The 15441-nt window shown below is 36.3% G+C and overlaps 1 protein-coding gene across 1 annotated transcript in view; it reads left to right on the top strand.

Annotated features, from left to right (window-relative positions):
* The first annotated feature begins 8072 nt into the window (after positions 1 to 8072).
* The window catches only part of LOC104213222 (uncharacterized), a 46960-nt gene continuing 39591 nt past the window's right edge, over positions 8073 to 15441 (top strand). The window contains exons 1-8 of the mRNA XM_070146645.1: positions 8073 to 8268; positions 9154 to 9414; positions 9785 to 9820; positions 9892 to 9951; positions 10055 to 10087; positions 10189 to 10380; positions 10491 to 10737; positions 10832 to 11754. Coding sequence (XP_070002746.1) covers positions 8073 to 8268; positions 9154 to 9414; positions 9785 to 9820; positions 9892 to 9951; positions 10055 to 10087; positions 10189 to 10380; positions 10491 to 10737; positions 10832 to 11531 — 1725 coding nt within the window. The 3' untranslated portion in view covers positions 11532 to 11754. The remainder of the gene's footprint in view (positions 8269 to 9153; positions 9415 to 9784; positions 9821 to 9891; positions 9952 to 10054; positions 10088 to 10188; positions 10381 to 10490; positions 10738 to 10831; positions 11755 to 15441) is intronic.

Genomic DNA, 15441 nt, shown 5'->3' with positions numbered 1-15441 from the left:
TATTAGCTAAAGTCTTATTCCAACACTTTCATATACTGCCAACGATAACTGAGACTCGCAGCAAACATAACCATCTCTCAGATCAACCACTTATGAAGCCACTCCCCTTTTGACTAATACCACAACAGATTTTCGAGTCGAACCTCGATATTATCCTTCTAACGAGCCGAAATCAAATTTGTTCGTATTCGTCAATGATCCTAATGATCACCTCGAATCCAATACACCACTCTGGTGATATGACACCTCAATACAGGCCTAAGCCTCAACTTGTGTTATACGTGCACCAATAAGAAACGGTCCGAACATACTCAAAGCAAGAAAATTATTCAACTGAGAGAGTTGTACCTCAAATTCACTAGTACTGCCACAACACAAGGTTGAGACCCTGTCTCACATCACAGAAATAGGATACACAAATTTGACCCGCAAGGTCATGTTTCCACACTTCTTTATTGCACGCGCGATCCCATCCAAATACTTATTCCACGTGAAACACCTCTGCACTGACATCCACCACGAAGGCCCAATTAAGAAGCAATCTTTCCCAGCTGTCCGCTGGTTCCTTGAAATATAAATCATTCTGCTAAAACATATTCTAACGCACTTCACCACTTAACCTGTGACATTTCCGGCGTAGCCCCTAATGCAATAGTTCAAAATTACCCAACACTAAAACAACCAGTCTGAATTTCAACATCACATCCAAAATATAACACACCAGCGAATAAAGATCCACCACCACCACATAGCCTGTACATTAGAACTCCATATAGCACACAAATCATCATACCTGATCCCAGTTTCCACTGTGCAATACACGCACATATTCGATACTCTTTCATTCCATGACAGATACTAGATACTTACATGTTCTTCCGAGCAAACCCGAATACCACTAGTGGACCCAACAAGAACATGCCGCAATACTACTGAAATATAATCAGTTTAATCACATTACCTTTTTCTGAGACATATACTCTTATCAAATCACTTCCACTTAGCAATATCATTTTCCCAAATCATCCGAAGATCATTTATCTAATCACTTAGGAGGAATCACTACACATTCCATGCTCTGCATGACATACATAGGTCTTGTTCAAATTCTTACAATACTGACACGACGGATGAGACCTGTACACATTCATAACTACTATCGAAACAACAATTCATTAGTTATATACTCTTGGCAAGAACTATCACCTCATTCTGAGCCAAACAATGGTCTTAGCTCTTTAATTTACTTCACATACTCAGATTGCACTGATCTCAAATTCAATGATCTCTCCCCGCCCAGCATGAACTGCTCGGGCAATAAGCCACTCAAGACATAATTAAAAGTCGCATATGATGCCCCAATGTGCCAATAGGATACCAGTTCGAACGCAATACAAAAGAAAACGAGCTCTGGAAGGAATTACCAAATCCTACGCACTAATACAGACTTTCCTTGGAAAACAGGAAGCAAGGCATACAAAGATAGCATATGAGAAAACTATACCTGATTTCACACTATTGCGGCGTGCAACCTGATCGGATAACATACCCATGGCGGCGTGCCACCCGATCCACATATAGATCTCACATAAGGAGATGCACATCGAGCCAAGTTTGCTCATTACAATAAGATACCGAGTATCGGTCGTAAGCATGCTAAGTGCATAATAATATCTCTGAGGGACTTATAGCGTTATAAGTTACAAAACTCAAGCACAACTGAGGTGCGATGTACAAATCTAAATTTTCAAGAGCCAAGATGCTCATATAGCGTCATTCCTACACAGATTCTCAACACATAGCAATTTCTCAAATCGCCTTACAACTCACACGGCACAATGCATCACTACGCGAAATATCTGACAATGAAACATCAACCTAACTACTCCTCCATGAGGATTGTGTCACTAAAATGCACACATCTGGACTGATATAGAGCCATTATTCACATTAAATCTATTTATCAACTTCAAGCCGATTCTGATCACACTGGACTAGTCTGATAAACTTTCAAAGGTCCATAATAACTTCTAGTTTCTTCTAAAAGCACAATAACAACCATCACAATCGGAGTAATCCTTCCCGGCTCACAACCCAATATGCCAAGTGCCCTCCAGGCATGAATCTTTAATTTAATGACACTATCACAAACTTCCTACTTGGTTTACATCTTTATTCAATCAAGTGATCACATGCCACACTTATAAAATCTTCCAGTGGGTCACACTCCCACACCCTACCACAAAATATCTGGAACGTACCTCCAAAACACCGATCGCACTAACGTTGCAGAGCGATAGAGAATCATTAACCAGGACGTAAAACCCTTTTTACAAGACACCGATCTTAGGTGACGCTGAAGACAATGCCAACTTACCGTAAACATCGAAACTTATCTCCTGCTCATCCGAGCTCATGACATCTTGTCAAAAAAAAAATTCCTTCACTCGTGCCATTCTCGGCGAAATTTCCACAACCAGAACTGACTCATCAGCATGCATCAAATTGGAACTAACATAGTACATAACCGTACAATCCGCTAACCAATAGCAAGCTCCCCAACTTGGCTCAAAGCCATAGATCACAATACTTATACTCTATTGCTGTCGTAATACCATAGTGAGATTAAACTCACTCCTTCATAAGTTCGTGGAAATACAAATCATCTGGAATTTTAACTTTTCTGCAATTCTTGCATTTACTCACACAACAGTTAAGCCCACTCTTTAGGCGACAAAATTTTTACTAAGTCCCAAATTTTTCAAAAATTTCGGCAGAGTCTCCTTTGTAATTGGGCATATCCACCTGCCAGAGAATCAACAAAACAATCCTAACAACACGTCCACAACTTGACAAAGCATCACAATGTATATCAACAACATTAATCTCAATACTACATGTATTATATTATCAAAATTGATACATGGACATGCGTTGCACCTACTTGAATCATAAGACATAGAAAAATACATTTCAATCCTCCATTATTGGGCTATTCAATTGAGTAAGAAAATATTCTTTATTTAATGTTTTCGACCTTCAAGGTGGTCTCCTTGACTCAACGATTTCGTCATAATACATTTACAGAAGCGATCTCAGCTCCCAGACTCATCTCACGTCATATAGAAACATCTCACAGTACTAACATACCCTCACGTAGCTATCCAGCCATGATTCCCACTAGTAGGGACAATACCAAACATAAAGGTTCAAAACACTTGCTCGCACAATCAGCACCTCGGTGCTCAAGCCATTGGCAAAGATTCGGCCTCAAGTCCTCCAGACTGGCCTAACGTCAAATTCACAGAGATTACACCTCGCCCCTCAATCGGGGAATCAAAAGCCATTGAGGCACATCTGATACTGAGTGCCCGTTCGTGCATACGATCACGCGGAAAGAATTTCAAGAGTTTCCTTTCAAGCTGAATCAAGGACGCACGATAAGAATTCAAGAATGTGAAGTTTTCCTAAAGGTTCTGCAGCCTCTCGAGGATAAATACAGACGTCTCCGTACCCATCCGCGAGACTCTACTAAACCTGCTCATGACTCGTGAGACCTAGTAACTTAGGCTCTGATACCAACTTGTCACGACCCAAAATCCCAACCCGGTCGTGATGGCGCCTCTCGTGGGGACAAGGCCAGCCAACAACAAAACAATACATCTCTTTATAATTACTTAGCAGGAATAAGTCTAATTCGCAGATAATATAATCACAAGTGCGAAGTAAACATGATAGAATAATGGAAACCATCCCGACTCAGCCCGAAATCGGGGTGTCACAAGCCACGAGCATCTAAAGATCTAAATACTAATACAAGACCAGCAATATACAGAATGGAATTTAGAATCAATGAAGAAATACGGTGCCGTGAACGCTGACGGTCACCTTGCTCAGCTACAATAGTATACCTTCAGTCCGCTAATAACCCGCTACCGGGTGAACAGTACCTGCAACTGCACGCGAGGTGCAGGGAGTAAAGTGAGTACTTCCAACTCAGTGGTAATAAGAGTAAATAATAACTGAGCGATAAGAAATCACGTAAGAACACTTCATCATGCTATCTAAGACGGTACAACCCTTTTTGAAAACAGTAATTCCATGAAAATCCTTTATAAAATATCTGACTCAGTTTTAAACCTCTTTTGAAAATAATCTTTTTAACAGTTGCAAAATAATTCCAGCCATCAGTGTCACTATGCACAGAAACCTGCCCCTCAGGCAATATCTTCGTTCCTGGTCAGCCACTCGGGCCCCAACACTCAAGGATCAGATAGCACCAGCAAAAGCAGATAAATATCTCCAGAAATATCACAATAACAAATAATGAACAAATGCATGAATGCAATACAATGCATATGATGGTACATTCCAGTACCCACTGCAGCGTGCAGCCCGAGCCATCCATATTTATTTATCGTCGACAACGCTCACTGGGGGTGTGTACAGACTCCGGAGGGGCTCCTACAGCCCAAGCGCAATATCTTGGTCAGTCATTGTTACCTGACCGGTCAGCCATTGTTACCCGACCAATTTATATCATACAGTGCCATTGTTACCACTGTTCAAGTATATCATCCAGTGTCATTGTTACCACTGTTTCAAGTATATCACACAGTGTCATTGAAACAGTAACTGTTTCAAGTATATCACACAGTGTCATTGTTACCACTGTTTCAAGTATATCACACAGTGTCATTGAAACAGTAACTGTTTCAAGTATATCACACAGTGTCATTGTTACCACTGTTTCAAGTCACTTTATAATCAGTCCAGAAAATAATATAATAAGTCCCTTGGGCATTTACAAAATCGAACTTTCCAACCCGAAATGCATTTAAAATATCATTTAAGTTTTCAAAACTTAGAAATACGACTGGGTTTGCAAAACAACATTTAAAACCTTGGACTGAAGTTAGATGATATTCAAATCATGCTAAGCAGTAATATCAATCCTCGAAGGATTTTACAAGTCGGCACAAGGCCCCAAACATGGCAATCAGCCCAAATTATGATGATAACAAGTAAAATGGCTCTAATTCCATCATACGAACTCGGAATTATACGATTCTTATTCCTATGAGTCACAAATAATAATACGAACACAACCCTTCAATCGAAACTCAATTCGGAGCTCGTTTGCCTAATTCAATACCCATTTCGCTCGTTAAACAATTAACTCACATTTCGCGTCAAAAACCCAATCGTGACTTGATGAAATTAAACCAAAATTTCCAGATCAGTCCTATAATTCATGATTTAAATTCTGGAAGTCTCGAAATCAAATTTGGATCTCTATAACTAAAAATGAACCTTTAGATCATTACATTTATGCTCAAAACGGCAAAAATCTTCCAAAAATGACCCGTTGGGCATCCGAAACACACCCGAGGCCCCCGGGACCCCGACCAATAACACCAACCAGTCCCAAAATACATTACGGACTTTCTCGAGGCCTCAAATCACATCGAACAACGCTAAAATCATGAATCAACCTCCTATCCAAGCTTTATGAACTTTAGAACTTCCAACTTCTATTTCCGATGCCGAAACCTATCAAATCACGTCCGGCTGACTTCAAATTTTGCACACAAGTCCAAAATGAAATAACAAAGCTACACCAACTCTCGGAATTCCATTCCGACTCCCGGATCAAAATTTCACCTATCAACCGGAAATTGCCAAAATACTAACTTCACCAAAATAGGCTAACTTCTTCACCGGACCTCCAAAATTACTTTCGATTGCGCTCCTAAGCCTTAAATCATCACTCGGAGCTAACCGAATCATTGGAATTCAATTCCGAGCCCTCTAACTCACAAGTCAATATCCGGTTGACTTTTCCAACTTAAAGAATTCAATTCCGAGCCCTCTAACTCACAAGTCAATATCCGGTTGACTTTTCCAACTTAAACCTTCTTAAAAGAGACTAAGTGTCTCATTTCTTATCAAAATCATTCCAAATCAATTCTAACGCACCCCATACCGGTAATGAAACATAAGAAAGCAGAAAATGGGAAGAACGGGGTAGTAACTCATGAGACGACGGATCGGGTCATCACACAAACTCTTCTAACCAACTCATTCTTGGGGTATCAAATAATGCAGGAACAATGGCTCCAACCACCACCCGTTGCATAACCATGACGATTTGCTCATACGACAAATGAACAACAATTACAAATTCTACCTCTCTTCATCTGAAGACTATTTAGCCATTATGTTTCTATTTGGCAATCTAAAAATCCAAAAATATGTAATTTCTTATGATATTACATCACATATAACTAGACCATATGTGCGATATGTTAATAAGATAAGAAAAAGGAAAAAACATACATATTCCAAACATACTCTTACGATCAAATTTCACAACCCACACCGGCTTTAAAATATGAAACATGGGAGACGAATTTCGTTCCTCCTATGGATATATGTACATAGACACAACGATTTGTAAATATTCACAATATTAGTAAAAATGTTAATTTGGTAAAAGTTGGAACTTGCTAAGAATTAATAACAATGGGCTAACTCATTCTTCAATGAGTTTTAAATATATTGGTAATATATAAATTAAGTTTCCTGTTGTACTTTAATTTTTAATTATTTCGAAAATACATTTATGGGATTAGGATTTAGGGGTGACTAGACGTATAGTAAACTAAAAATACTACTGCACAAAAAAAAAATTGCGAACAAAAAAGAGGCGCATCAGATATGCCCTCTTTTCGTCAACTGCTTCTTTTGTTGAAGTCTCTTCAATTTCTCAAACCTAATTCAGTTTCTTACCCCAATTTTCCAACTCCTGCCTGCCTCAGCGTCAATCATCTCTATAACAAGATGTATGTCGTAGTCCTGCTTTCATGGTTTTACGTTTGTTTACATTAGTTTTTCTTCTAAAATTATTGTAGTCAAGCCTGTTGTGGTTGCTTCAGAAATTTTCGACTTCGTCCTACACTATCAGAAGAAAATAGAGTTTGTTTTTCATCGGAATCAATAGACTGAGGGGTTGCCAAGAAGCCCTATAAAATTTCTGATAGAATTGCGAAAGACTCTACAACTTCTCGGAAAAAATTCTGTTTTTACAGCATTTTGACATGGAACAATAGAAAAAACTCGCAAGAAAAAATCGAATATGCATACAGAAGCAGAAACAGGCTAAATTTTCCTCGAACGGTATGAAAATTTAATATTATATAGATCATGAGCAATATTGCAGTTCTTAAAATAATTTGACGTAAATTCGGTCTCTTACTAAATCTTTTTGTTCTACTATTTGTTCAATTTCATAGATGCATTGGATGCTGAAATTTAAGTATATTTGTTCTACTATTTGTTCAATTTCATAGATGCATTGGATGCTGAAATTTAAGTATAAGTATAAAAAATTATGTGTCTTATATATCGTAAGAACTTTCTGATTCGTACACCATATTAGTCTCTATTATGTTGTATATCGCCTTTCTTCCGAATATGCATTATTTGATATATCATTGCATAAATTTAAAATATATTATGTCATATGTTTTATCATTTTTTATATGTTTACCCATCCCATACATCTTATGCATTTTTAAAAATTTAGAGCATTTGTAATTTTTAGGTACTTTTGATGATTAGTCGTACAGGTTTATCATCTTTATTAGTCGCTTTTATACCTGCTTTACTCAGTTGCAAGTAGAGAAAAATCACAAATCTAATCAGCATATCAAATCTTATATACTAACCTTTAATTGTGCTTTCTGAACTGTTTGCCAAGTTGGTAAAAGTTTTCGTTGGTCATAGTTTTGGATTCTATGAATTTTGGACATTTCAGCTAGCAGTCACTCCTAAGTTTTACAGCTTTATTTTTTCAATTCAGCATATCAAATCTTATATACTAACCTTTAATGATGGTTATTGCCCTTAAAGATTTGATAAATTATTTCATTATATTGGTTTTGATAGTTTCCGTACCTTTTTCCACTTATAACAGTTACCTCTTTTTTATTTTATGGTTTACAGATTGTGTCCATTCTACTACTATCAGACGGAATGCTATTGAAAAAGGAAAAACAAAACAATCATTAATGGACATAACAAATCGTCTGAATTTCCCTGAATTATATAGTGCACCCATAAAGATCTGTGAACAAGTTTCATCATCTCATTCTCAACAACAAAATCCAAATTCAACGCAACAACATTTGCGATATGATTTTTCGCCTTCAAAATTGCAAAATGATCATCTTTTACCAGATTTAAATGAGCTACCATTATTGCAAGGTAAATATTTGTGTAAATTTTGTTATATCTTAAATGAAAATTTGAGGAAGTCAAACTTCCGTGTTGCTATTCCGGCAAATAACAAAAATAAATTTTCTTTAACTTATATACTTTTATCTGATATGCGTAATGGACTGGCCAGTAGAATAATTTATAAATTAAAAGGTTAATGTGATGCTATTATTTGCTTTTGTTTATTTTATTATAAGTAAAAAAAATTTGTTATAAATATAGAATTATAATTTTTATGAATTTTGCTTTTTGTCGTTCTACTTTTGAAATTTTTATTAAGCGATTTATCTTCTCTTTTACGATGTTTATTTTTTTAAAAAAAAATATTTCTTTGGTTGATTAGCCTTAATATTTACAATACTTTTAAATGAAGATTTGTTAGCCATCTAATTTAACATGTTGTTTGATAGGCAGTTTATATTTTCATTGGAAGTATGACTAATTAAAGGCGAAGTAAGATTTAATTCATGTGATTAGTTATGCGAGTTTTTAGCCAAAATTAACCGTTATTGATGGGAGTCGGTTTGTATTTGACTTCTATATACACTCTTGACCATCTTTAATTCCATAAGTTTGCTAAGGTATTACCTTTAGTTTAACTTAATGGAATGAGGTTGAAAGTAATGATGAAACTGTTAAAACACAAAAGTCAATAATTATTTTTTAAGCTAAACCCAGCTATAAAATTATTTTTTCAAGATCAATATTGCAATAAACTTAAACTTTATCTTGACCACCATGAAATAAAAAAAAATGCTACATGTTAACTTGGTTTACATACAATTTAGTATATAAAAATTGGTTTGATAGTTTTCCTATCCTTTTCTACTTCTAACAATTAGTTTTTTTTTGTTTTTATTTTATGGTTTACAGAATTGGTTGATACTACTATCATAGGGAATGCTTCTCAAAAAGGGAAAACAAAACAATCATTAACGGACATAACAAATCGTCTAAATTTCCCTCGATTTAGTAGTACCCCAATAAAGAGTTGTAGACAAGTTTCATCATCTTATTCTCAAGCACAATGTCCAAGACCAATGCAAGAGCATAATTTGCGATATGGTTTGTCGAGTTCAAATTTGCAGAAAGAACATCTTCTACCTGATTTAAATGAGATACCATTATTTCAAGGTAAATATTTATGCTTAATTTATTTAACTTATTTTTGAAATTTGAGGAAGACAATTTTTTGTGCCCCTATATACATGTCCACATAAATAATGAAGTTTTATTTATTTATACACATATAACTTATATGCGAAATTTGGGCAACATAATTATTTAAAAAAACTAAACATTTATTTGCTTCTCTTTATTTTCTCAAGTACACCATGTTTGTTATTTTACAATTCTACTTCTATGAGTAATTTTTTTTTTGGGTTATACTTTTGCAATTTTCATTATTTTAAATGCACCCCTATAATTTCAAATTCAGTTTTGCAATATAATTTTTCTTCAATATGAAATTGAAAAAAGGCTAACAATTAATATTTATGTTTAGAATTTGAAGATGACAATATTGATGCTGATATACCAGGTATGCCATTGAACTCACCACAACTCATACTCATACATACAAGTTTACTAATTTTTAATTTATTCATCAAGGTCATATGCAATCCGATGTACAAATTCATGATGCAAATGAAGATGACGATGTTTTTGAAAGTATTCACATATAACTCATCAATGTTCGATAATATTAAAATGTATTAACAATTCCCCTTATATTAAATTTTAAATTTTAAGCACTAATTATTATTATTTTTAGATGATGAAGTAGAGAGCTGGATGACCAATGAAGGTAAATATGACATAATTTAAAGTTACATATACAACATACTTTTACTTTCTCTATAATAAGTACTTTAACTTTATCTCTTTATTTTACTCTCATAAAACCAGAATATTGGGATATTGGAGATGGCAATTATGAATGTGAATATTGTGGGGCATATTTCTGGTTTGAGGAAAGAGTTGACAAGAAGTATAAAAATAAAAAACCAGTTTTCACTTTGTGTTGCGGTCGTGGAAAAATCAAGCTACCAAATCCAAAGGAGCCTCCTTCGAATTTGAAGAATTTATTATTTGGATCAGGTTAATAGATAAATTCATTTTATTAAAATAACGACACTATAATTTTTGCATATATATACTATAATTTTTGCATATATATATCTTCTTTAACCTAACCTAATTTCATGAAGGTGCAAAAAGCAAATATTTCAGAGAGAACATTCGAACATATAATTCTATATTTGCATTTACATCAATGGGAGGAAAGGAGGATTTCTCTGTCAACAAAACAAAGGGACCTAAAACATTCAGATTGTCTGGGCAAAATTATCACCAGATTGGAAGCTTATTGCCTCCGGAGGGATCTTCTCCAAAATTTGCACAATTGTATATCTATGAAACAGAAAATGAGGTGGAAAATAGAATTCATGCTATCAGGTTAGCATAGACAATTGCTTACTCAAAATATTTTAAAATTATATTTTTTTATAAGACATAAATTGTTAGTTGAATTCAATATTTTTCTTTACAGCCGTGCTGAAATGAACAATCAATTTCATGCTGAAATTGTGAATGAGTTGAAGCAAATGCTTGATGACAACAATGTTCTTGCAAAGTCATTTAGAATGGTAAGAGATCAATTTCAAACAGATGGGACCTCAAATGTTAGACTTAGACTGATTGGGAAAAGAGGATCTGATGGAAGAAGATACAATTTACCAACAGTTTCAGAGGTAGCTGCTTTGATTGTTGGAGATTTTGAACAAACAAGGTCTGACAAAGATATCATAGTTGAAAGCCAATATGGACAACTACAAAGGATAAATGAATTAAATGCAGCATACTTAGGTTTGCAATATCCATTGCTATTTCCATATGGTGAAGATGGATACCGAGAAGATATTCCTTTAAACGATATTGATGATTCAACCGGTGGAAGGAAATATGTTAGAACGCGTGAGTACTTATCATATAAAATTCAAGAAAGGAAGGATGAAGATCCAACAATTGTGTCAGCTAGAAGATTATTTCAGCAATTCTTGGTAGATGGTTATACAATGATGGAATCTTCTCGATTGAGGTTCATTAGGCTTCATCAAAAACAATTGAGAGCACACTTTTATAAAGGGTTACAAGATGCTGTTTTATATGGGGACATAGAACCTTCTTCTCAAGGACAAAGAGTTATACTCTCTTCCATCTTTACGGGAGGTGCACGTTACATGTTGTAAAATTATCAAGATGCCATGGCAATTTGCAAATGGGCGGGGTACCCTGATCTGTTCATAACTTTTACTTGCAACCCAAAATGGCCAGAGATTACTAGATTTGTGGAGAGTAGGGGATTATCTCCAGAAGATCGTCCCGACATTTTAACAAGGGTTTTCAAAATCAAGCTGGATCGCATGATAAAGGATTTACGCGACAATAAAATTTTTGGAGAAGTAAAAGCAGGTACAGTTTTTATGTTCTACAAAATTATTATGCTTGCCCATTAATTTTACTATATGCTAATATTAAAAATAATTAATATATAAATTTAATGATCTAATTACATCTTTATTCTTCAGTGATTTATACAGTTGAATTCCAAAAGCGAGGCTTGCCTCATGCACACATCTTGCCTTTTCTTCTGAATAAATACCCAAATGTCGGAGATATTGATGGAATAATTTCAGCAGAATTACCAGATAAAAAAGTAGATCCTTATTATTATTGTCACACCTCCTTTTTCCGCACCCGAGAGGGTGAAAGGGAGTTTTTTCCAATTAAAGGACAATCGAAAAGGGATTGGTTTATTTATTTCAGAGTCGCCACTTGGGAGATTTTAGGGTGTCCCAAGTCACCAATTTTAATCCCGAATCGAGGAAAAGAATGACTCCATATTACAGTCTGCGTACCAGAAATCCGGATAAGGAATTCTGTTAACCCGGGAGAAGGTGTTAGGCATTCCCGAGTTTCGTGGTTCTAGCACGGTCGCTCAACTGTTATATTCGGCTTGATTATCTGATTTTATACAAATATGAACTTATGTGCAAATTTTAACTCTTGACCGCTTTTATTATTATTTTTTACGAGAATTGCAACGTCGTGAAAATGTATCTCGAACCACGTTACATCAATGCACCCGTGGTTATTGACATATCTCGACTCGGTTGAGATTTGGATTTGGGTCACATAAATGTGCACCCGAATTAAGGAAAATAAATTATTAAGACGCGCCTAAAGCAACTAACGTATTGTTATTTTGGGGAAGGCCGCAAAATTTGCTAAACGACCTGTCCCGAATTCTAAGTGTTTTAATATATACATTTAGAGGGCCCTGCAGCTTGTGCACTTTTGTTTGTCGAGGCTCGTCTCATTTATTATTAAAAGGAATTTACAACGTCATGGAAATGCATCTCGGGCCACGCCACAATCAATGTGCCCGTGACTAGAGACATATTTCGACCCCGTTGAGATTTGGATTTGGGTCACATAAATGTGCACCCGAGTTTAGGGAGATAACATTGTTAAAGGCGCGTCCTAAAGAGACTAACGTATTGTTATTTTAGGAAGAGGCCGTGAACGTTCATTAAACGGCCGAATCCAAAGTCTAGTCAATGGTTATGTATTTTATTGAGGGCCCCGGCGATGTGTGATTTATTTAGCGAGGCTCGTCTCATTTTTTATTTTAAAAGGATACCCTATAGCGGCTATGTTTTCTTGTCACATTTGTCTCTACTAATTGAAAATCAAATGATCCTACTCAATTATGCTTGCAGGTTATTTATAACGGAATTCCGAAGACCTTTGCAGAATAAGAAAACATGGTCACGCACATGGGCAGTTAATCGAACATTATGGGCCCGAACCCCGCTCATGCAGGATAGGCCAAGCTTGGGCCACGACTTTTCCGATGAAAGCCTACTTAGCGTTTCGGCTTGGGCCCGACCTTCGTGAGGTTGAGACTGTAACTTTGTGTTCTTTGTTCTGAAGATGGGGTTTGTTCGTTGTAACGGGGCAGACTATTAAAAGGGAAAAAATTAACTAACAATGGATAGTTTCACATTTTGACATGCATTAAAGGACATGCTAATCACAAACATAGCTAACTATCAAAACATAGCCTACTACATTGTCAATCATGTTATCTATCAGCCTATACACACAATATGACATTAAATTACCCCCACATTTACATTCACTGTGTGGGAAGGCTAATTCCAGTATCCAGGCAAAAAAAACGTAAACCATTATACATTGCATGATATTTAATGTAACAGACTATGTGTAAAATAACATCTTCAACTCTTCTCTTTGCATTCATGCTCAACTTCAAGTTACATTGACAGTATTAATTGTGTACCTGGTTGGGAAGACAAAAGTAGAAGGAAAATGATCAGCTAAGTAGTACACAGCAAACACAGCAGCAGCAGATAAACAACAACAACCCAGCAACAAACAACTAGCCACAATGATGAAGTTCACCAGTGGTCGAGCAACAAACAAGCAGTCTCAGAAACAGAATGATGAAACAACCAGAAAGCCAGAGTACTCAATATAACAGCACCAAGCAGTTCGACAAACACAAACAGCTCGGCAAATAACCCACAAACAATTAGTAAAGACAGCTTGGCCAACTTGAACTCCTAAGCAGTTTTCAGACAATGTTTGGTTACAATATTCTGAAAATTTCTTTTGTTTCTTTCTTTTTCTGAAGACTAAAAATGTCCAGCCCCCTTCTTCACTAAAAACAACTCTATTTATAACTGAATGAGAAACCTTAAGGGCTGCCTAGAACTTCACAGCCTCAGTGACTGCCCATCCCCTTCATTTCCCATGCCTAAGCATCTTCTTGATGCAAGTCATTTTGTTCCCCACGCCTGGCCTTTTGCCCTATTCAAGAGTCATGGGTTCATTCAAGTATTAAACTCCCATGCTCTTATGTTTTGTCCCCACTAATACATTAGTTTAATCCTAATTTAGCACCCTATTTGTCAGCCCACTTAAACTAATTATTTCTGTTTTTGTTAACACCCAAACTACCCTTGTTAACCCTGGTTATTACTGTATTAACTCATTGCAACAGTAGGGCATTTTTGTACTCCTAAAAGTTCAAATTCAGAGCTGCCCTGGACTGAATCTTTTCAGTTGTTTTGCAATGCAAACAAACTAATTTCAAACAATGTCGGGCATTCAGTCAATGACAGGGTTCGATCAGTCATGTGAAGTTGTTAATCCATTTGATCATTCAGTCATAGAAAATTAATCGACGACGTTTATCAGGTCGACTATACTAATTATAACCAGGTATAACAAGTCGATTAAATAAACAACACGTACGGGATCCTGATTAACTTCAGACAACTTTGCACAATATTGGGAGGCCATATGAATTATTTATGCGACGACTAATCTAATCGAACATGTATATCACAGAATGCATTCAGACATGCACAGAAAACAATCGACCAAATAAAAGGCCTTACAAAGACGAAAGAAATTGGAATGAAAGTACCAGAAATACCAAACAATCACAACAGAACATGCTAACAAACTTAATCAGTACTCAAATAAAACAGAAAAGAAAAAGGAAAACTTACTAAAAATGTTCAACCAAAGCCGACCCAGGTCTGAACTAGATTTGACCATTTGAGGCCGAACAAACTTTAATCGGGGTGTTCTCAACCGAGAACCCCTTGATTAAAGTCTACTAGACCTCAAACCCCTATTAAAACTGGTCGGATTCCCCAGGTTCTTGTGTTCTAGGGTTTGGATCTTCAGATTTGAGATTCTAGGAGTTGTGGGTAGATTTGGACCAAACCAGGCTTGGTTTGGTCACAAGGGTAGTCAGGGGACTGTCTAGTGTGAATCAGGGGTGGTTTGGTGTAGATCGAGTCTTGTCTCGAATCTTCAAATGAAGATTCGAGAAGGTGGGGGAGGATTCGAGCCAAGCTGTAAGTGGATTTGGATTCAGGGGGTTGAGGTGCCTCAAGGGTGTAAAGGGGGTGGTCACCGGCATCCTTGCCGCCGGCTTTAATGGTGAGGGAAAAGGGGGCGGCGTTAGGGTTTCGTGGGGTTCGGGGTTTGGTGAAGAAGACGATTGAAGGGGTGCTTGGATAGGGGCGTAGGGTGTGATGAGGGGTTTATATACGCTTT

Source organism: Nicotiana sylvestris, chromosome 5 (genome assembly GCF_000393655.2).
Source record: "Nicotiana sylvestris chromosome 5, ASM39365v2, whole genome shotgun sequence".
Classification (NCBI taxonomy): domain Eukaryota; kingdom Viridiplantae; phylum Streptophyta; class Magnoliopsida; order Solanales; family Solanaceae; genus Nicotiana; species Nicotiana sylvestris.
Note: the sequence above shows the minus strand (reverse complement) of the source record. Positions and strands in the feature narration are given on the sequence as shown.